Below are 21,646 nucleotides of genomic sequence, written 5' to 3'. Positions count from 1 at the left end.
TTTTTATAGATGTTAATGAGAAATCTGAAGGCATCTGAAGAATCGGTGGTTAATCAGTACATTGATGTACATAATTTAATTCCTTGTGGTGATGTGGTACGTAGATTAAGTATGTTCACATTATTATTTTTCCATAGAATTTTCCTTTTTACAGGAGATACTTTACCTGTTAGTTGCTATGAGACTGCAAATAAGTTTTGACAACTAAGCTAGGGAATGAGATTTTCTTTGAGAAGTCGCCTTACTTTCTCCTTTCATTAGACTGTTACTACCTTCTTACAAATACTAATAGCCTGGCCTCAGATACATTGGGTTAGCATACAGTATATGCCTATGATGCACTTATAAAGGCACTGGTGTGACTTTGTAGTGCTTCATTGTGATTCTCATAGTGTTAACCTAGCATAGAGCTTCAAGTCTTGGGCTGGAAATTGTATGAACAAGTAAGCAACATGGGTAACACAAGCAAATACATTTTTATTCTGCATATGTGCTTATCTCATGAAAATTGTGTGTGTGTGTGTGTGTGTGCAACTCCACCATTTACATGTGTTCAGTATGTGTGCAGCTGTGCACACGGGCAATTGGTGACCGAAAAACATCACAAAAAGGGGCAGAGCAGGGTGTTTGCAGGGTTTTTCCAGTGGTGTTTAAAATATATGTGATTTCACAGAATGTAAATGGGGGGTGTCACAGAATGTAAATGGGGGGGGGGGGAGTGCCTGAAAAGAAGGCAAGAGTATTGAGATGTGGCACAGACTAGTATCTCAAATTAAGAAGGAGATGACGGCTGAATAAAACCACCTGATGTGAAGGATCATTCTGCTTATTCTCTGTTAAGGGTGGAAGTACGTACAGCTATCAAGAAACATGTAGATGCATGAAATTTCAATAGGAATTGCAGTTCTAAATGAGGTCTGATGTACCTGGAAATTCCCTAAATCTCAAGGCTGAATTCTTATGCTTACTTAGCAGAGAGTAAGTCCCGCTGAACACAGTGGTACATACTTCCAAGTAAATATGCAGAGGAGCATGCTGCTATCTTGTCATCATGTTGGAACTTAAATCAGTGATCTTATCATATCACATACACCCAGTGCACAGAACACTGAAGCATTTGATTTCAGGGGGGAAATAGAGAATTCCAGGATTTTGCCCTACACCTTAAAGCTTGTGTGTAACTGCAATGTGCTTTTAATAAGTTATGGTTGTGGTTATAATAAAGTTAATTTAGTCATAATATAATACTTATATTCTAATAGAATGGCTTGTTGGCAGTTAGTGTGAAGCAGTGCAAAGATTTCACCCCCAAATGTATCCTTTTTCTGTTCTATTAGCCCTGCAGTGGGAAGCATACTGGTAAGCCTATTTAGATCATCAATTATCTCTGGCGAGCTAGGGACAAAGGTGAAAGCTGCTTCCTAGTTCTGCTGGATATCTCAGCGGCCTTTGTACCATCGACCATGACATCCTTCTGGTCAGTGTACTGGGGCTGGGAGCTGAGGGCACTGTTATACAGTGGTTCCGCTCCTTCCTCCTGGGCCGTGTTCAGAAAGTGGTGTTGGGGGATGAGTGTTCAGACCCCTGGGTGTCTCAGGGTTCCGTCCTTTCTCCCATGCTTTTTAACATCTACATGAAGCTTCTGGGAGAGATCATCGGGGTTTGGGCTGGGTGTTCATCAGTATGCAGATGATAGCCAGCTCTACCTCTCTTTTAAATCGGAACCAGTGAAGGCAGTGAAGGTCCTATGTGAGTGTCTGGAGGCGGTTGGAGGATGGATGGCGGCTAACAGATTAAGGTTGAATCCTGACAAGACAGAAGTACTGTTTTTTTGGGGGGGCGGGGTGCATGGGTATGGAGGACTCCCTGGTCCTGAATGGGGTAACTGTGCCTCTGAAGGACCAGGTACGCAGCCTGGGAGTCATTTTGGACTCACAGCTGTCCATGCAGGCGCAGGTGAATTCTGTGTCCAGGGCAGCTGTCTACCAGCTCCAACTGGTACGCAGGCTGAGACCCTACCTGCCCGTGGACTGTCTCGCCAGAGTGCTGCATGCTCTGGTTATCTCCTGCTTTGACTACTGCAATGTGCTCTATGTGGGGCTACCTTTGAATGGGCACAATTCAATTTTTGGTGCTGACCTTTAAAGCCCTAAATGACCTCAGCCCAGTATAGCTGAATGAGTGTCTCCACCCCCATCATTCTGCCCAGACACTGATGTCCACCGCCGAGGGCCTTGTGGCAGTTCCCTCACTGCAAGAAGCAAGGTTACAGGGAACCAGGCAGAGGGCCTTCTCGGTAGTGGCGCCTGCCCTGTGGAATACCTCCCACCAGATGTCCAAGAAATAAGCAACTATCTGACTTTTAGAAGACATCTGAAGACAGCCCTGTTTAGGGAAGCTTTTAATAGTTGATGAATTATTGTATTTTCATATTTTGCTGGCAGCCGCCCAAAGTGGCTGGGGAAACCCAGCCAGATGGGTGGGGTATTAATAATAATAATAATATAGACCAGGGAAATGATGCATAGGAAATTGCTCCCACAACACCACTGCTCCAGTCAAATTTGGAGCCCCCACAGATACAAACACTGGGAAATCTGAACATGGATCTCTGATTTGTCACCTGTTTTAGCCTTTATTCCCTTTGCTGTCAATGAGACTTGTACATACAAACTGCTAACTAGATGTCGTAACTTGCTGCTCATAATTTTCTTTAGCACTATTACTCAATGCGCATCTTCCTTTTATGGTCACTTGCCCACCAGAAAGATTTGTGCTTCCTTAGCATGAGATTCTTTCAGTTGATGTTAAACATGACACCTACTTACTGATTCGCATTAGCATTGATAAAATCATGAAATGCACAAATCCCCAAGTCTTCCGACCCAGAAAGAAGCACATTCCGCTTAATTTCGGAGACGTGAGATATTTTTCTCTGAAGGTATGTTTCTGCTTTACTTGTACTTCAATCTTAAAATAGTCTAAAAGCTACCTGTCTGAGAATCTCAGTAGCTGTTATTGATTGAACTGCTGTGATGTCAGAGAGGTCATAAGTGTGGGGAAGGGGCGGAGGACAGGATTCTTGTGCTTTTATTCAGGGCTGGCCCAAGACGTTTTGGCAACAGGCAAACCACAAAATGACGCCTCCCCACCCACCAGGGAAGAAGGGGGGAGTGGAGGTTTACATCAGGAATGGGCGGGGTAAAGATCTACATTGGGAACGGGTGGGTGGGTGGGTGTGTGAAAAACTGCTTTGGGGACAAGTGGGGAGTGCAGTGGCAGCAACAGCAGGCCATGCATTACTTGTAGGCCAGATCTGCTTCCCTGCAGATCCTGCTACCAGAGGTGGTTTTTCCCCTCTGCCTCATGGATGGGCCGGCTCTGCTTTATTAGTTGTGCAGAAAAGGGAGTTCCAGGAAGTGTGCCTTGCATAAGAAACTCCACCTGCTGAAGTACCTTCTGCACAACTATTAAAGGTGTAGGGGCCCTGTGTTCTTCTCTTGGCCACTCCATGGGGGAAGCTTGAAAGCTTAAGTAGATAATCTTGTTTAATTTCACAACATAAATAGGATGGGACTGAAAAGATGGGCTAGGGCCCTGGCATGCAAATTTTTGGACTTGGCTGTCTAAGTCGGCCAAAATTTGTGGACTCCTGTTTTTATTCTGGGGGTGGTTCCTGTGATACCTGTGATACGAAGGCTGTTGCAGATAGGTTACATTTTCTGTATCTTCTTTTAGGAATCAATTTTACTAAAGCTAATATACCCCATGTTTTGTTTTTCAGGTTCCAAAGCAGAGAAGTGATCCTAGGAATAGGATTACTTTAGAGCTGGTGGGCTTTGATGGTCCAAAAGACTTTCCACGGCTCTATGGGAATGCAAACATGCACCTTTATGAAGTCATTCAAGTGAGTATAACAAAAAGAGATTCTCTTATATGTGGATTATACAGGTTATGCTTTGAAACAGAGGACCATAAATACGTATGAAATATTAATTCCTGTTGTAAAATTAGTAATCTCTACTAGGTGTTTTACATAATCAGAATTGATAAGTTATGTAACACTTTCCCTTAAATTCAAATAAACCATGCATAAAGGTTCCTTCTTGATGAGTCTTTCAGTCACTGGGTCGCAGTGCAAGATTACTAACCTTCTCCATTCCCCATTTGGTGCCAGAGTTCTAAAATTCTAGCTGGGACATCAAATTATTTTTGGCAGAATTCAGCTAATTATTCCTGTCAGCAGAAACCCATGCAAGGATGTTTGCTTGCACAACAGTGCACTCCCCAAAGAAGATTGGCTGGGTAGGTGGGTGGGTCTGGAGAACCTCTGGAACAGTGAACAGGGTGAGGAGAGCAGGCATCCTTCGGTTTGGCAAGCCAAAATGCTTACAATGATGGAACCATCAGAAGAGTGTGACTTTCAGAGACTTAATATTGCCTCCAAATTGAGGAGTGGTACAGCTCTGAATAAGGCATGCTTGGTCCAAGTACAGTGGTACCTTGGGTTACATACACTTCAGGTTACATACTCCGCAAACCCAGAAATAACGCTTCAGGTTAAGAACTTTGCTTCAGGATAAGAACAGAAATTGTGCTCTGGTGGCGCAGCGGCAGCGGGAGGTCCCATTAGCTAAAGTGGTGCTTCAGGTTAAGAACAGTTTCAGGTTAAGAACAGACCTCTGGAACGAATTACCGTATATACTCGAGTATAAGTCGACCCAAATATAAGCCGAGGCACCTAATTTCCCTACAAAAATGTGGGAAAGCTTATTGACTCAAGTATAAGCCGGTTCACCTTTGCCACTGTGGTAGAGGAGGAACGAGCAGCCCAAAGCAGCCATTTGGGCTGCTCCTTCCTCTTCCTCCTTTGCTGCTGTGGAGCTCACCCCGTCACAGGGTTTCGAACCGCCATTCTTCTGATCAGCAAGCCCTAGGGCTCTGTGGTTTAACTCACAGCGCAATGTTCCCTTGTGTTATACAGAGAAGGCTGGGGTCCTGTCCTGTTTAAGCAGGAGCCAGGGAAAGTGAGCACCTGTGGGGTTTTAATACTTCCTTAACTGATAGGCTTTCTGCCTTCTGGGGTCTAAAGTTTGCATTTATGTGAGCAGTTCAGGAATGGAACAAGCTGCCTGGGGAGAGTAAAGAACCACCGTTCTTGCACACTTCTTAAGGAATGGTTGACTTGAGTATAAGCCGAGGGCAGCTTTTAAAGCACAAAAAGTGTGCTGAAAAACTAGGCTTATACTCAAGTATATAGGTAAATACATAACCAGAGGTACCACTGTAATAGGGGAAGGCTTAACACTAGAAGACATCTGGTTGACTGCTTTTGAAAACAGAAGGCTAATTTTGGTCTGATTGAGCTAGGCTCTTCTTTATACACTTAACAAACAGATAGCTCACTCATGGTTGTGCATATGCACCAGTTTGTGGAAACCAACCATTTATGTGTATCTCAGTTACAAATGTGGATTTATAATCAGAATATCCAGAATTACTCCTGACAATTGCAGTCGTTTCTAAACCTGCGGCCAGGGGCGTAGTGAAGCGCTTGGCTGCCGGGGGCGGCAAGCCAAGCGGCACCCCTGGGGGCAGGGCGTCGCTCCGTGCGCATGCGTCGTGACGTCACGACGCATGCGCACGGAGCAACGCCCCACACGGACATGCACTGGGCCGGGCAGAGCCGTGGAGGCTAGGGGCGGGCCAGCGAGGAGGGGCATCATGTCAGCCTGTTACCCCTCCTCGCTGGCCCGCCCCTCGCTTCTGCGGCTCCGCCCGGGCCAGTGCTAAAAATAGCCCTTAAAAAAAAGGAAAAGGAAAGGAAAGCAGCCTGCTTTCCTTTCCTTTTGCTTTTTTTAAAAAGGGCTTTCTTCAGCGCTGGCCCAGGCGGAGCTGCAGAACCGAGGGGCGGGCCAGCGAGGAGGGGTGACAGGTTGGCATGACACCCCTCCTCGCTGGCCCGCCCCTTGCCTCCTCACCATGGGTCCGCACACCCAGGGCCAGCCCCAGCCGAGCGCTGAAGAAAGCCCTTTAAAAAAAAGGCTGGGGCTGGCCCTGGGTGGGCGGAGCCACGGCGTGGAGGCAAGGGGCAGGCCAGCGAGGAGGGGTGTCACGCCAGCTTGTCACCCCTCCTCGCTGGCCCGCCCCTCGCCTCCGCCTAGGCCAAGCAATCCAGCCGCCGCCACGCCATGCGCCGCACGATCAGCTTTGGAGGCGCCAATCGCGGGGTCGGGGTCCCGCCCCGAGTGTCACCCCCCCCCCAGGGCGCTTCCCGGGGTGGCCCACCCCCCCTTGCTACGCCCCTGCCTGCGGCCTTTCATTTGGAAAGATTTGTTTCATGGTCTTTATGTAGTGAACAGTAGAGAAGCTCTTGAATTGTTTGTATTCTTCTCTCCCATTCAGAAACAGTCCTTCATTGAAACATGTGCTATGAGAATCAGAAATATGGTAAGACATTTTTGTTAATTGCACATTGCACAATGGTTGTAAAAAAAAAAACACAACCCATCTTAATTGCCACATCTAATTTGAACTACAGCTTTGTAATTGAGGGAACGCTTCAAATCTTTGCACTGTGGATATGTGAGAGGGAACGAGAGAGACTATTGATTAGAGCTGCTGTTTATAGATCTGGATAATTGAAAGCGAAGCCACAAGGTTTCTGCTGGTTGTGTTTCAAACCACTCTGGATTACTTGCTGCCAGTCAGTGTAGTAGACAATACTGAACTAGATGGATCAATGGTCTGACTCAGTACGAGGCATCTTCCTATGTTCTTGTGACCTAGTAAATTTCAGGCCCAAGGGAATGAACTCTTCTGTAACCCTTTTTTCCTCTGTAAACATGAAACTGACTTGATTAGAAGCTTTGTGTTTATAAGCAGAGGATGTTAATGATAATGAATTTTTGTGCTTATCTTGCTTTTATTAGTGTGTGCATAATTGTAAACAGCACAGGAACTCATGGAGACAGCAAGAAAATGAAAAATACACAGCCTTGTTTTTTCCCCTGTATGTATTTTAAAAGGAGTAATGTCACAATCTGTTGTTCAATATTTTTAAACCATGTTGTTGAACACTTACATTTTAGATGTATTTGCTAGCTTTCTGTGGGTTGTACAGCAGTATTTCACCTTTCAGAAACTCCCATCCATCTTGGACTCCCTTCTCTCTGAGTATTTCTGACTATGAGATCTCACTCAGTAGTTCCTTAAGCTTTTTGAAATTAGCCTTTGTAAAGTCCAGAGTGCATATCCAACTACACTCAGCCTTCCCTTGTCTGTGTATAATGAAACCCAAGAGGATATGATCACTTCCTCCCAAAGTTCCCAGCACTTCCACTTCACTGATCATTTCCTCCCTGTTGGTGAGGACCAAGTCCAAGATAAGATGATCCCCTTGTTGCTTCTTCCACCTTCTTTCCACCCGCCTTCCTCGGGTGCTTATGCAAAAATTTCCAGACCAACATTAATGCAGCTTCTCTCTCTGGGTCCTGGCTATAGGATGCGGAACTGAGCTTCTTATTACTATTTCTGCATGGTTTTCCTTTTTATTTAATTGCTGTTGCAGGGAAGGACTTACCATGGATTTTTAAAAACTTATTATACCTGTGATCGTTTGCCATAAAATAACTTTAAATTTAATTTGCAATGGGAATTGTTATGCTAAGAAGGGATTTTTATACCTACAGGTGTTCTGCACAGCAGAAGTGGAATATATGTTCTGCTATGGATGTCTTGGATATGGATATTCACATCAGGTCTTGTCTCTCTTTGCTGAAGTAGATGATTTGAATTTGAATCACAAGGCTGAAAGGGACCAGAATATCATGAAGCCTAGCACCCCTCCCATGCACTGTAAATTAATTTCCAGCCCACAGGTCAACTCACAGAATATTATTTGTAGTATTTTATAGGCAGAGAGTGAGCAAACGAGATTCGCCATGCTAAAGATTGCCATTCCTTATACAGTTCCAGATGGTTCAGTAGACATCCTAGGGAAGATTCCTTCTCAATCTCATATTAATGAGTGAATTCAGGAAGCACCATCAGCTCTATGCTATCCAACATTCTGCCTCTTAAAAATGTTTTCTAACCTAAGCTGCCCAAGTTGTTTTGATTGCTTATTTTAAACAAACTTCTGATTGTGTATTACAAAATGAGGCAAAGAGACCTAGCAGTACGGTAAAATGTTACTGTACAGAACAGAGATGAAAATGAGGCCTGTTTTTCAACCATAAAAGGTCCTATCAAGGTGGGAATAATTCATTCTCAACTAGTCACAAACTGGAAAAGCAAAATGAATAGTGTACACAGACACTTAAAGGGGGATGATTGCTTTCTCTAATGAGCTAATCACACCCAGACTGGGTGGATGAATGATGGCATTTAGGGTACAGCCGATGTATATTTATTGAGAAGTCAGTGGTCCTCATGTATGCATGTCTTTTGGAGCATCTACACGACGCCATTGACATCAAAATGACAGTCAACAGCTTTTCTCCATTTAATCTGTGTTGACCCTTTCTGGAGGAAATATGATAAGGTTTTTAGTTTAATCCACCCAGTTTGCCATTTACCCTGTTGCAATATCTCAGTGACATGTTTGCCATTTAAGCCCCTATGCAGAAGCCACTCTTGCTTTTTGAGACAGAACTTTCAGCTCCTGTCAAGCCTCTATTGAAGTGTACTTCTACTCTTCCCCACTTGCCATTAATTCTGTGTCCCATAGAGACAGCCAGATAATAACCCATGAAAAGGGTCTACAACTCCATAACAGCTCCCTTAGAGTAGGAACAGAATTGCAAGAATACATTGAGTAGGTATAGAAACTTTGCCTGTCTCCCATGCATAATCAGGGGGTAGAGAGACTATTGGAGGTCATGGAACACAATCTGAAGTACCACTTTATGCTATGTTTTATTAGCTATCCCAACATTCATCCTTATTGATTGTCATAAATGGCTTTGTTTTGCAGCTGAAACTGCCAGGTGCAGATCCTGCAAAGTCTGTGGCATATTCCATGTTTCTGCGGGTTCCCCCTCCAGAAGACAGAAGAGACAATATAAGGCAACAATTATTGACATCTAACTAGATTTGTTTCAATATGTAATGGACTCTGTTTTATAATGCTATGCATACAGTCAGTCATGTTTTAGAATCGGAACCACATGGTGATATCTAATGTTAGCCGTACTCAGAGTAGGCCTATTGATTTAAGGCCACTGATTTCAATGTGCCTACTTTGAACATTACTTAGCTGGATATCACCCACAGGGTTTTAGGTGTATGCAGATATGAGGGTCTGTTTACATCTTACGGTGGAAATGAGCTCCCATTTCAAATTATGGGATTCCAGTGGGATGTATCCAGCTAAGTCATACTCAGACCCATTGAAATCAGTGGATCTACTTTGAGAATGACTTGGTCAGATACAGCACAATAAATATTCTGTCTCACACGCTCTCCTTTCATTAGGTGCGTGAGAAGATTTGGGAGGGCGCAGTTCTTGGGCGAAACCCTAACAGCACTAGGCAACCCCAAAGTCTATGTGAAACAAGCTTTTACCTGAACGTTGCCATGGAAATTTCTGATGTATTCTGGTTTTGTCTATCGTAAAATCTTAACTCTACAGTATAACACTTACCTTACATCTGAAAAGTACCAGGTTACTACACCAAACCAGGATAATCTGCTCCACAGGTGGGGCAAGGCTGCTGGTGTATTTGGCCCACAGAGGCTGCCCCTGTGCCCCACTTTTATTATTCCCAGCTCCCTCCCCTCTCTTACCTCTGGCTGCTGTATGTCTGTGTGTGTGAAAGAGTCAAGGGGACAGTGCATGTAAGTGCAAGCCCACTGCCCATTGCCAAATGCTGCCCTTAGCTCACCCCCGCTGCCCTCGCAAAACAATTTAAGCCGATAAGTTACAGCGCAGTGTACAGCAACCAAGCTTCAGAGACTCTTCCATGGGCACTTCCAGGCTGTTGCTATTTTTGAGTGGGATTCAGTTGTGTATCAGCAAAGGGCTTGTACACCTTTACCTTTCGCCCTGCTCATTCTAGGGACAGGCCCACACTTTAAAACTGTGTCCAAGCTCTGTCCTTTTCTTTCTGCCCCAGAGCTTTCCCCACAAGAGCTCTCCCCTGCTCTTTAAAACTGAATTGGAGCAAACAGTGATTCAGGTTTTCCATGGATTGTTGTTTGCTTCGATTCAGCTTTAAAGAGAGGGTTTTCACAGGGAAAGATCGGGGGGGCGGGGCGCTTGGACATTGAACTTTGCAGTGGAGACTGTGCCTGGAAAGGTAAGTGTGGATAGGCCCCAATTCAGGTTGTGCGATTAAAGCAGAGTTTGTTCTTGTTCAAAACAAACCTTCTCCCCAAAATCTGACTTTGTGATAAGGTTAAATGCAGTGGAAAGTGAGGATAACATTTGCTAGATGCGATGTCATAAAACCTCACTACAGACAAATCAAAATGACTGCTCAGTAAAAAGCTGGTGTTGTCTAGGCTCCTCATATACTTTGTGCTAACAAATCAGGATGAATAAACAGGTGGACTGTGTATAGGTTCTGGTTTATATGATTCCAATTGGTGGCTGAGGGAAGAGCCGTCAGGATGGACACACCCCAAGGTTGCTACAAGGTTTTATATTTCACACAAGACTCCCCACTTGTGTCCAGTGAGAGAAACCTTTTCTGAAAAGTCCTTACCTAGCTTCCTGTTTCAGCATTGGCAGTGGCGCTTAATGGATAAAGTTTTGTTCATCAGCAAAGAAATGAAATTCCTGTCTAACTTTAACATGCAGTCATGAGACATCAGACCTCCACAAATCTGGTAGTGTCAAAGGAGCAACTGCCCCCTGCCCTCCATGAGCCATGCTGTACCCAGACTCTTGAGAATTGCATAGATTCAGCCACACACCCATTATCTCTGCAAATTGCAGAGCACTCAGGCAAAAAAATTTCTTCTTGCCTGCTCCAAAGCTCACCTTAGCATGAACCCTAATATGCTCCTTCGCTGAAACAAAAAAGGATGTATATATAAACCCAAATAACCTTATTCTTAACATTGTTTACTTCTGAATCAAAATCATATTGAAACTTACTTTTCTTGCAAATATATAGGGGACTTCAGCAACAATGGTGACCATCAGGGTGAAGGGGGAGAATCTTTCCATTATGATTATCTCCATAGGCAACATTTGAATGCCTTGGTTTTTCTTTTCTCTTCCCCCAGCAATGCCATCAAGCCACTACGCATGGATTACCCTGCATTCTTATCTCCAGACTTGAATGTTTCAGTGGCAAAGATTCATCTGGACAAACCAAAACCTTCAGAGCACTACAAAAGCCTTCAGGATGCTTTGCATCAGCCACCTCGAGAAAGGCAAGGACGTAGGCAACAGTTTTTGGTTTTTTTAAAAGTATCTATTAATGTATCTAACATTTGTTATATGCTGTCAGAGCACCCTTCCCCAACCTGATATTGCAGGACTACATCTCCCAGTCATCCTGGACCATTGGCCCAAATGGCTGGGGCCTGATGGGAGTTGGAGTGCAAGGACTCAGCTACATTAGTAAAAAAAGAAAGGAAGAAAAAGTTATACATGCGTTATAACACTGTGTCACCAGATGGCGCTGTAGAACTGAAATAGGAACTCTATGAAATTTTCCATTGTGAGCTTTAAAACGGGTTTTCTCAGAGTGTTTTCAGAGCGTTTTTTATAGCTGTGTAGACGCAGCCCAACAACTTCTAGAGGACACCAGGCTGGGGAAAGCCGCTATAGAATATTTTGAAAAAACCTGAAGAGGTGGGATGCAAGTGCCTTGGGGTACCTTTTTCACCTTTCAGGGGCAGACATTAGTAATATGCCACCCTGTGCAAGGTCATTTAATGCCCTCAGCCCTTGCAGCCCTGGCTTTAGCCAGGTTATGGGAAGGAGGCGTGAGACTCTGGCAGGATCCTAGAGCCCTCCTGCCTTCTTCCCATGGCCCGGTAAGTGCTTGCCCACTTTGGGAAGGAGGAGGGAGGACTCTAGGGCCCTGTCACAACCGTCACATCTCCTTCCTGAAGCCAGAGAAGCGCTTACCAGGCTTTTAGAAGGCTTCCCCCTTGCCTTGCACCCAGGACGACTGCACAGACAACACTGACCTAAAACCCGCCCCACGCTTTTGTTCACATATTGGACTCAGGTGGGCTTAAAAAACCCTAGTACTCAAAGCAGGAATGTACTAGCCTCTGCATTTGGGAAACGAGTATTGCAAAGTTTTACTCCTCTCGCTTAGGCGGCTTCTCCCACCCTCCAGGTTCTGGTCAGCTTTTGAACACCTCCCCTGGCTCCAGTATGGCATCCTGGGAGAAGGGTCCCTTGGACTCACCTGAAAGGTGTTTCTCCATGCTGTCTTGCTGGACCCAGAGCCGCACCCAACATGGAGATTGTGTTTTCACTGCCTAGGTTTTCTCTCATGGGTGTTTTTTTTAACCTGTGTCTGTATGGGCTCTGCATGTTTCTTTTCTGGCTTGGCAAAACTGTAACTGTGGTCACTTCTGGGAATGGGCAAGTACTGTATGTTCCTTGTTCCCTTGAACACTAGGGAGCACTGACCCCCCATCTGGGTCTGGTATGACAGGAGGGCATTGGACTAGATGGCCCTTGGGAGTCCCAACTTTATGATTCGTCATAGGAGTCCAGTGCACCCTTCAGCATGGCGCTTTGAAATACCGTATTTTTCCGTGTATAACACATTCCCATGTATAAGATGACCCCTTTTTGGGGGAGCCCTCAACAGTTGCTGAGCTGCTTTTGTAAGTTTGCTGAGCTGTTGAGCAGTTTTTCAACGATCTCCCTCTCTAGCTGACGGAACTTGTGCCGTAATACACTGCATACTGTCACTCACCAAATAATCTTCCTAAGCCGGGAAGAGCAGGTAAGCAGCCTCCTCTCTGACATTTCCCTGCTACCACCGCAGCACCAGCCCTCGCTTACTTAGCATATTAACCTGTGTATAAGACGACCCTCAATTTATCACAAAAAAATTCAGGAAAAAAAGGTTGTCTTATACATGGAAAAATATGGTATCCAGTTCCAGTATGGCAATTTGAAGGCTTTTCCTTAGTCCCACAACCAAACCCAGCAGTAGATTCATTCTGGTATGCATCTTCTGTGGCTAGGTCACTGTGGACTATCTCTGGGAGAAATTTAACAATGCGCTAAAACAAGCTTTGCAGTCTGTGCAAGCACACACCCCCCCCCACGCCGGTTTGCCTGATAAAACAACCTGCCCTCTCTCTCCCCACCCCCCCCTGCACTGTACTGGGGGTTTCTTGACACCCTCTTGGAGCCAATTTGGGAGGGCATATGGAGGAGGAAAGAGGGAAAGCCACGTTTGAGCTTGCGGGAGCCCTTAAACTGGCTCCCACTAGCATAGCTACTTAGTTGAACCCTCTTGTCTTATCAGGGGGACTGTGCTTCATTTTACTGACCCTCGTCTAGTTCATTACTGATTTCCAAGCCCCAGTTCAGCTCTTCCACTGCCTCAAGTGAATTTGATTAAAACAAAAAAGAGCGAAATACAACTGGATAGCATCAGCATACCTTCGACATCTTACTCCAGATCCCCAGATGTCCTCACTCTGCAGCTTTATGTAATGTGGAACAGTGGAGTGGAGATCCCATTGTGTAAAAGCCTTGAAGCTGAGCAGTGGTCCCTCAGCACTACATTCTGGAAATAGCCCTCCATGCAGGAGTGGAACAATCTTGGTATGGGCGCTGCCATCCTAGAAGCTGAACTCTGTTCAGAAGCAAACCACGGTCAAAGGCAGCCAAGAGGCCTAGGAGAATTAATAAGCTTGCACTTAGGTCATCCTTTTTGGGCAGTCTGTGCAGTTTTTGTACTGAAGCAAGGCATTTGAAATTTGATTGATATGGTTCCAGAGAATTTCATGGAAAAGTGGCTGGCGGTGGCTGGGATTTCTGATCTGACATTATTGATCACAGTCTTTTCTTTTATACATGGTAGGTTTAGTTGTTAATAGCACCCTCTAATGTTTTCAACTATTATCATAGTTGGAAAATACTATAGGACAGTTAATCTGAAGCTGGAAGCCTAGCCCCGGGAGCAAACACCAGTAGGATTTAATGTGGTTAGGATTGTGTTGTAAATTATCACCTGCCTTATCTATAAACAGTTAAGTAAGAGCAACCAAAAAATTGGCTTTAAAACAGATCCGTTCCAATAACCTCAGTAGTATTGGTCTACTTTCTCTCCAGGTAATAGCTTATTACAAGATTGTGAAGTGAACTGGCAGTTGCTTTAGATTTAAAGGGGGCTTAGTTTCAGCTATTTCAGTTTAACTTCATGGATTGTATAAACACGTAATGTCATTTTTTTGTTAGCTGATGGCAAAGAAATATGCATATTGGATATTTCAGTACTATTAAACTAATTCCCCCCCCCCTTGCTATTTAGACTGGAGAAACTGAAAACTGAATATCGGAATCTAAAAACATGGCATGAAAAGGCAGATTATTTAGATCAACTGATCCTAAAAAAGGGACCAAAAGTAAAACCAGGCCAAGCAAAGGTAATTTGCTTTTCAAAGAAAGACAAATAATGTACGACTGACCAGGGGCAAAACCTCATGGGAAAGGCAGTTGTTTATTTTTCATTTTTGTGCAAAGGGGAAGAATTATTATTTATTACGAAACCCAAAAGCAATTGCAGGTCGCTGAAATGGGAAGTGGAGGTCTTTTTCAAGGAAAAAAAAAGTATTAAAGGTTTTTTTGAGTTACAAAAGAGCATGCAGTGTTTCTGTTTTCCTTTCATAGAATCTTTTCTACAGGTCAGTTATATTCGATGTGAGACACTAATGTTATAGACAGTATAAGGTTGGGGAAGAAGGTTGGTAGTTAGAGAAAAGGAAGGCAGGGCTATTTAGCACTTTCTCCTGCTATTTGTCCTGATCGCCAGCTTTTCTCCTTGTGGGCGAAAAGGTACAGTACCTGAGAGGATGAGAAAAAAATAGAACAGCCCTGCCACATGTAGGCCTCCAGAAATCCCCTGTTAAAAGTACAGAAGCCCAGTCGTCTTCTGCAGTCAGCCACCCTAATTAAGAGTCTCCTCCAAAGTGCTACTTCCCTTTCCCATTGCATTTTTATAGCTTCCTATCCGGCACAAGAAATCACAATTTGATTTAATTGTTAAGGCTGGTAAAGTGGCAGTCTTAGAAACAAGGCAGAATTCCAGTCCCGGTGCTAATTACCACAGGAGAGAGAATGGTCTGTACTTGCAAGCACTGTATGCCTATTGCTAACTCTTCTCCCCTCCCTACCAGGTATCTCGCTTCAAGGAAGCTGTTGGGAAAATACAGCGCCCTCAAGCATCTACAGTTTATACCTCCTCAGGTTTAGTGAACACTCAAATATTTTCCTATTCATCTTGAGCGGAGACTAGAAGGGCCAGTGGGTTAATTTTCTAACCTTTACTGGTATTTGCAAAAGCTCCAACGTTCAATATTACCTTGTGTGAAAATGGGGGAGGGGAGAGAATTGCCCCATGGCTGCCGACAGAAGATGTTCAGTCCAGCAGGTTCCTCCCCGGAAGTCCTGACCAACTGATTACCATATTGTCACTCAAGGTGACAGCATGGAGTGTTTAAACACTGCAAAGGGGCTGCTTTTTAAAGAGGATGCCTATGAACTTCAATGCACTTATGAGTTCATGGTGCGTAATAATAATGCGCATTTGCATTTTAAAAAAAAGATCCATAAAGCATTTATCCGGCATAAGGAACTTGGTGGCCTTGCTATGCAACTAGTATTTCTTTTTTTCAGTTTCTTACAATGTAACTTTCTAAAATTTCTCCCACCACCTGCAGCTTCAGAGGTAATGTCTCGTGAAAACGTAAGGTCATTCGCTGGAGAAGACATGAAGGTGTGTGTTATTGATAGATTGCTTCATAAAATTACACCACTGTGGTACCCCTACAGCTAAAAAGGTTACTGTCAATCACACTCCCACATATTTTAGGAATGATAGTATATGTGCAGGGCCTTATATGTGCAGGACTATAGTGTATGTGGGGCTAAATGCATCCCTCCCGGCCACTCTCTCTGGTCCTCAGAACTCTCAGTGCCCATTGCCCCATACCACACCTCTCAACAGCCCTGCTTGACTGCTTTTGTCTGGCTGGAATGGGCAATAATGCTTTACTGGATGAAGAGATGGGTGTGCAAAAGTTAGGGGTGTCAGAAGGCATTGTTTCCTGTCCTTCCCTGTGTTTACTGCATGCTGCGCTGTTTCCGTTCTACTGCATTTTGTCTTCCACCAAAAACCACATTATTTGCCCCGCTGTCTGTCCACTTTGGCAAAATTACGTAACTTTACATCATATATCTCGTCGAGATTCCTGCATTGCAGGGGGCTGGACTTGATGACCCTCAGATAACCTTCCTTCTCTGCAGTTATCTATGATTCTATAAGTACTGTAATTAACTACGTAAATTGCCTACGCAGTGTTGCCATTATGTTATTCCACTCCATTCATTTCAGTGCAAAAGGATCACAGTGCAAACATGGGGGGAAGTAGCATAACCAGTTATGTATCGTTTATGGACTGAAGGCAACAACAATAGCAAATACCAGTTGCATTTGCTGAACTGTTTTCTGTTCCAGACTTAGAACTGTTGAGGAAACGTCAGCCATTCCCATTTGTGTTTTCATTTGAGTTCTCCAACACGCTGGTAGAAAGTTTGGACTTTGGTATGGCTGGAAAGTTGCTTCTGCCTCTTGCCTGACCCACTACAGGCACGCAGCCCTCAGGTGGTTGCCTATAGGGCCCTTGAGGTTCCCCACCTTTGAACTATAGAAATAGCAGCAACACCTGAAATGGGTAAAATGGGGTTAGGCTTTTTAAACCACCTGTCCCTTCTTAAATGAATATTGGCTACACCACCAGAAGGGTATGTCTTTAATAGTATCAAGATTGTAATTTTCTTTTAATTTGTGAAATAATTCCTCTTCCTACTGGTCAGGGTTTCCCCCCCTGGTATATTTAATTTAGCCTATAAATCACATTACTGAGTAGGTGTTGTTGTAGCCTAACAACATTTAATGACAGCCATACGCACATTCAGAAATAACACATGATTGACTGTATCACTTCAGACTGGACAAAGGGTAAAATAAATCACATTCTGAATGCCCCTGACTTTAGAAAATTCTTTCTGCATGTAGAAAATTAGTACAACAGGGAGAGAGGTTCCACCACACCTTGCTCCCTGATGGTTATTTTTCTACATTCAGGGAGTTGTGGAAGCATCGAAGCAATAGTCTCCCCTCTTGCAGTCTTAAAATGGTAAATCCCGTAAAGAGCTCTGTCCTGTGATACTGCTTTCTATGTAGTTTCTTTATTTTTCTTGAAATTTCTATTCCTTTCTTCAAATGCCTGTGTAATACTTGCTATACATGCCCAGAGTTTTTGTGATATTGTTCTAACTTCACCTGTCCAGTGCTGTCAAGTATCCCGTTTTCCCCGGGATTCTCCCTTATTTTAAGCAGTTTCCCTCTGCTCTCCCTTATTTTTTATTTCACTTAAATTTCCCGTTTTTAATGGAAGCAGCTCCTCCCCTGCTGGCCAGGGACTGGGTGGAAAAACCTCGCCTACTTGGAGAGAAAAGCCTCAGCCCTCAAAGCAGGGAGCCATTTCCCATGCTTACGGGGGGAGGGTGTATTTCTCCCCCTGCATCTGCCCCTATCTGTTGCCGCCGAGCCCCTCAGCCGGCCAATAGGGTTAGCTGGCAGGCGGAGCCTGGCTGCCTTTGAGCAGCTGCTGCTTCCTGTCCTGTTTTGATGGGATCAGACAAGAAGACGATGGGGCTCCATTGCGCGGAGCACATGGCTGCCCTCCTCTTTGCTCCGCTCCGAGCCCGCTTGGAGTTTACATTGCTGCTCCGCCCACTTTTCCGCCCACCACTGACATGTGACTGTCCCCGGGATAGGTGAGACTGCTGATCCCTTATTTTCAAATCCGAAACTTGACAGCTATGCACCTGTCTCCTTTCATAAACATCAAGAGTACCAAATCCTATTCTGTTGTACTGAACTGTTCAGAAATTCCTAGCATTCAAAAAGAAGCATGGAATAATTTCTAGCATTCTCTACTTAGTTACTCTCTGTTTGCATTAATTCAACCATGAAATGCCAAGTTGATGGAGGCCTGAGTCTTGCCAAGTAGTGTTGAGGAGCCGACATCTATCTGTCTGAAGAGACAATGGAGTGCACTTTTAGGGGTGAAGCCAAACCGCTGGAGAATCACAGCACCTGCTGTGGTTGTAGAGACCAGCAACTCGTAACTGCTGCCTCCTGCATTGCTTTTGCTGCATCAGCAGCACCAAAGTGACCTCCTTGCAGGGCAAGCCTGATCAGTGTGTGTGGAGGTCCTTGGCTGCGCAGATGACCACCACCTGTGGTCTCACTGATGTGGTCCAAAGGAAAGCAGAGCAATATGTTTGGCACCAGCTTGGCTGCAGGAGTTGGTGGAAGGAGGCGTACAAGGTGCCATCCAACCATCTTGGGGATTCCACTCCAGATTTGTGTAGGGTTTACTCCTTAGCATATTTTTTTTTAATAAGAATTTATTGGTTTTTTCATAACAAACAACACTCCAACACCTTCACCAACATTAACCCCAACACTTACCCACCACTATACATACATACAAATACACCAACGATTTCCTTCTTGTTCCAAAAAAAAAAAAAATTCTTGTTCGAATCATCATTATTGACTTCCCCTGCTTTCTCTCCTTCGGCTCCTATTCCAAATTTTACTTTAATAACTTCATATCTCTGAAATTAAATTCCTTTAAAAATTCAAAACTAAAAATTCTCCTTAAAATCTTGTTTTTTAGTTTACAATAATATTTCACTTCTTATCTTGAATAAAATCAAATCATATTGTAACTTCATATAGCTAATAACAAAACTACGTGTCTTAACATATTATTCTTCCTCTCTAAACATATTGTTAAACATATCTTAACATATTATTCTTCATATACTCCTTAGCATTTTCTTCTCCCGCAGATGTCCTGCAAGACAGTAGATACAGATTTTTCCCTCTGGGTTTACTCCCAAAGTCTTTTTCATGGAATCGTTGAATTGTAGAGTTGGAAGGTATCCTGAGGACCATCTAGTCCAACCCCCTGCAATGCAGGAATATGCAGCTGTCCAAAGAAGGATCGAACCTGCAACCTTGGCATTATCAGCACATGCTCTAACCAACTGAACTCTTCTGCGTGAATGAGTATGACCACAAGGCAGCGGAGGTCTAGGATCAGAGTTGTCCTTCTCCTATATGGGCTACCTTCCCAGGTTGTCGAGCCCCATCTGTCCCTCACATCCCTCAACAACATGTGCAGAAGCCACCTTCTTGACCATTGGGCTCACTATGGGTCTTGTGCACTCAATCTGCCAGAGCCTGTATTGGCATGCAGGAGACCCATTGGCTCCCCTCACTTGGTTATGCGGCCAGTCGAAGCCGTTTGCAGGATGTGGCTGCTTTTGCACGCTGACTGCTTGTAGGGGCCACAGGTGAGAGCTGAGTGCAGGGTGGAGACCAAAGGTGGACATAACACCCAAAAAGGAGCACAATGTGTCCCCTTCCAGAGGTACAAGCCATATACCCCAAGCTGTGTATATTTCATTGAAATTAAGACCAGTAGTTATAAAAAGACTACATTTTAGTACACTAGTGTTGGTGATGATTATTGTTATTTTACAGAAATGGACAAGTCAAATTTCTACTCTCTCATCACGACCTTCTGGACCTGTGCCATCCCGCAGAAACATATTTTCAGCAGAACAGATTCCTCAACCTGCTGAAACAACCCCACCTGTCCCAGCGCTGACTGTAACCCCTAACCCTACGTGTTCTCCAGTATCTTCGGATGGAGAGAACATGAAAGACATGGTTGTAACAGAACAACTTCATCCTGACTCTTCGGATGGAGAGAATATGAAAGACCTGGTTGAAAGACTTCATCCTGCGTCTGAAAGCTCTCTATCAACATCTGAGACTAGGGATTCAGAAAGCCTTGCTTCTGCAGGTCCTGAGAGAAAAGCGACAGTTGAGCAAATACCCGTCATAGTAAAAAAACCACCCTTCAAAGAATATCTGCCAGTACCAATACAGGTAGCTGATGGTGATAGTTAACATATTGTTTCACTTTCCCCTCCCAAGGGGATAATGTGGGTTATTCAGCTTTCTCCTTCTCTAATGGGCAAGCTGTTTGGAGCTTTGAGGTTACCCTTCTTACTCTTTTGAAGCCATAGCATATAATTAATAGATGCGTTCTTACAGTGGTCAAGGGTGGCAACTCTAATGATGATCCAGCTGTGCCACATCAGACTTTTAATGTAAATATGCTGTACTCCAAGGGATCCTCCAGACAATTTGTTTGTTGGTATTCATCTGGATTTGATTGCAGAATACTTAAGTGGTGATTAGGCTATAGACGCTGTCAGGCTTTTTCAGTCACATACCAGTGCAAATACTGGTTGTGTACTTAGGGTGTCTTGAGCAACAAAGCCCACTTCCCCACAAAGATCATACTTTTTGCAGTAAGGAAATTGACAGGAAATTAACTGGAAAACGTGGGCAGCACTTGCTTTGACACAACATTGTCTAGCCTCCCTGCAAACAAATCAGGATAAATGCTCAATAAACAGGTCATCTGTAAGTGCCCTGACTCAGGTCTTCACCGAGCATTTGTTCCAATTTTTTTGAGAGGGATATTTGACAATGAGCATTCATCCTGATTTACTTGCGGGATTTACATGTCTTCCTGTTAACCACCCATTCATCCCACCCTTTGCAGTGAATTTCCCAGTCACTTTCCAAACAGCAAAATGTCCAATTGGCAGGAAGATTTGTTAAAGTAGAACCTTTCGAGTCTGTGAAAATGGCAATTTGCTCCATTCTGACTGACTTTGCACAGTGATGTTCTACCTAGCTGCACTCTGCCAGCAGAAGTTCTTTTGCACACTCATTTTGCCTTCTTACTGTTACAGTGATTTATAAGAGTGAATAACTATCTTTTTCTTCTTGTTGAAATTACAAAGGAATCACAGCCTAAGTCTGAAGTTTCTGTGAGTGTCTCACCTCAGTTTGTGGCACCTCCTAGACCATCAGGTAAATTGACATAACTTTTTGAATAGTAATACCTCGCTTGGCCTGGTGCTTGGGTTCAAGAAACAGAAAGAATATCACCTATAGGAAGCCAACAAACTTTTGTTAAATATGTATACTGTGTGTTGTCTCTATGACTCAATGGTTGTCTAGTGGGTGAACCTCAACAACTCTGAGCAAAGCGTGAAGCTTTGTCCCCCAAGGAACAACTTAGGCCAAAAACTGGCAAAAAAGATTAACAAATAAACTAACATTAGGCTGAGGAGAAAAGTACAAGGGAGCTCTGGTGAATGTGACTGTCAACCCAGGGCGGTTCCACTATGAAATTAATGAAGCTTAAGATTCAGGACCCCTAGAGGACTTCAGTCCACATTGCCTAAAAAAATGTGGGTCTAGTGGGTCTTTTGTTATATATATTTCAACAATCCCAAAGTTTGAGAGTCAGTAGCACAGATGTT

The 21,646-nt window shown here is 44.1% G+C and overlaps 1 protein-coding gene across 1 annotated transcript in view; it reads left to right on the top strand.

Moving 5' to 3' along the window:
- Nucleotides 1-21,646, top strand: part of C2CD6 (C2 calcium dependent domain containing 6) — a 34,469-nt gene that overhangs the window by 1,850 nt on the left and 10,973 nt on the right. The window contains exons 2-14 of the mRNA XM_033169675.1: nucleotides 10-96; nucleotides 1,263-1,314; nucleotides 2,802-2,941; nucleotides 3,785-3,907; nucleotides 6,406-6,450; nucleotides 7,692-7,760; nucleotides 8,978-9,069; nucleotides 11,236-11,385; nucleotides 14,469-14,583; nucleotides 15,334-15,403; nucleotides 15,877-15,932; nucleotides 19,782-20,192; nucleotides 21,122-21,191. Coding sequence (XP_033025566.1) covers nucleotides 10-96; nucleotides 1,263-1,314; nucleotides 2,802-2,941; nucleotides 3,785-3,907; nucleotides 6,406-6,450; nucleotides 7,692-7,760; nucleotides 8,978-9,069; nucleotides 11,236-11,385; nucleotides 14,469-14,583; nucleotides 15,334-15,403; nucleotides 15,877-15,932; nucleotides 19,782-20,192; nucleotides 21,122-21,191 — 1,480 coding nt within the window. The remainder of the gene's footprint in view (nucleotides 1-9; nucleotides 97-1,262; nucleotides 1,315-2,801; nucleotides 2,942-3,784; nucleotides 3,908-6,405; nucleotides 6,451-7,691; nucleotides 7,761-8,977; nucleotides 9,070-11,235; nucleotides 11,386-14,468; nucleotides 14,584-15,333; nucleotides 15,404-15,876; nucleotides 15,933-19,781; nucleotides 20,193-21,121; nucleotides 21,192-21,646) is intronic.

Source organism: Lacerta agilis, chromosome 1, assembly GCF_009819535.1.
Source record: "Lacerta agilis isolate rLacAgi1 chromosome 1, rLacAgi1.pri, whole genome shotgun sequence".
NCBI lineage: Eukaryota > Metazoa > Chordata > Lepidosauria > Squamata > Lacertidae > Lacerta > Lacerta agilis.
This window is presented reverse-complemented; position numbering and strand designations above follow the sequence as displayed.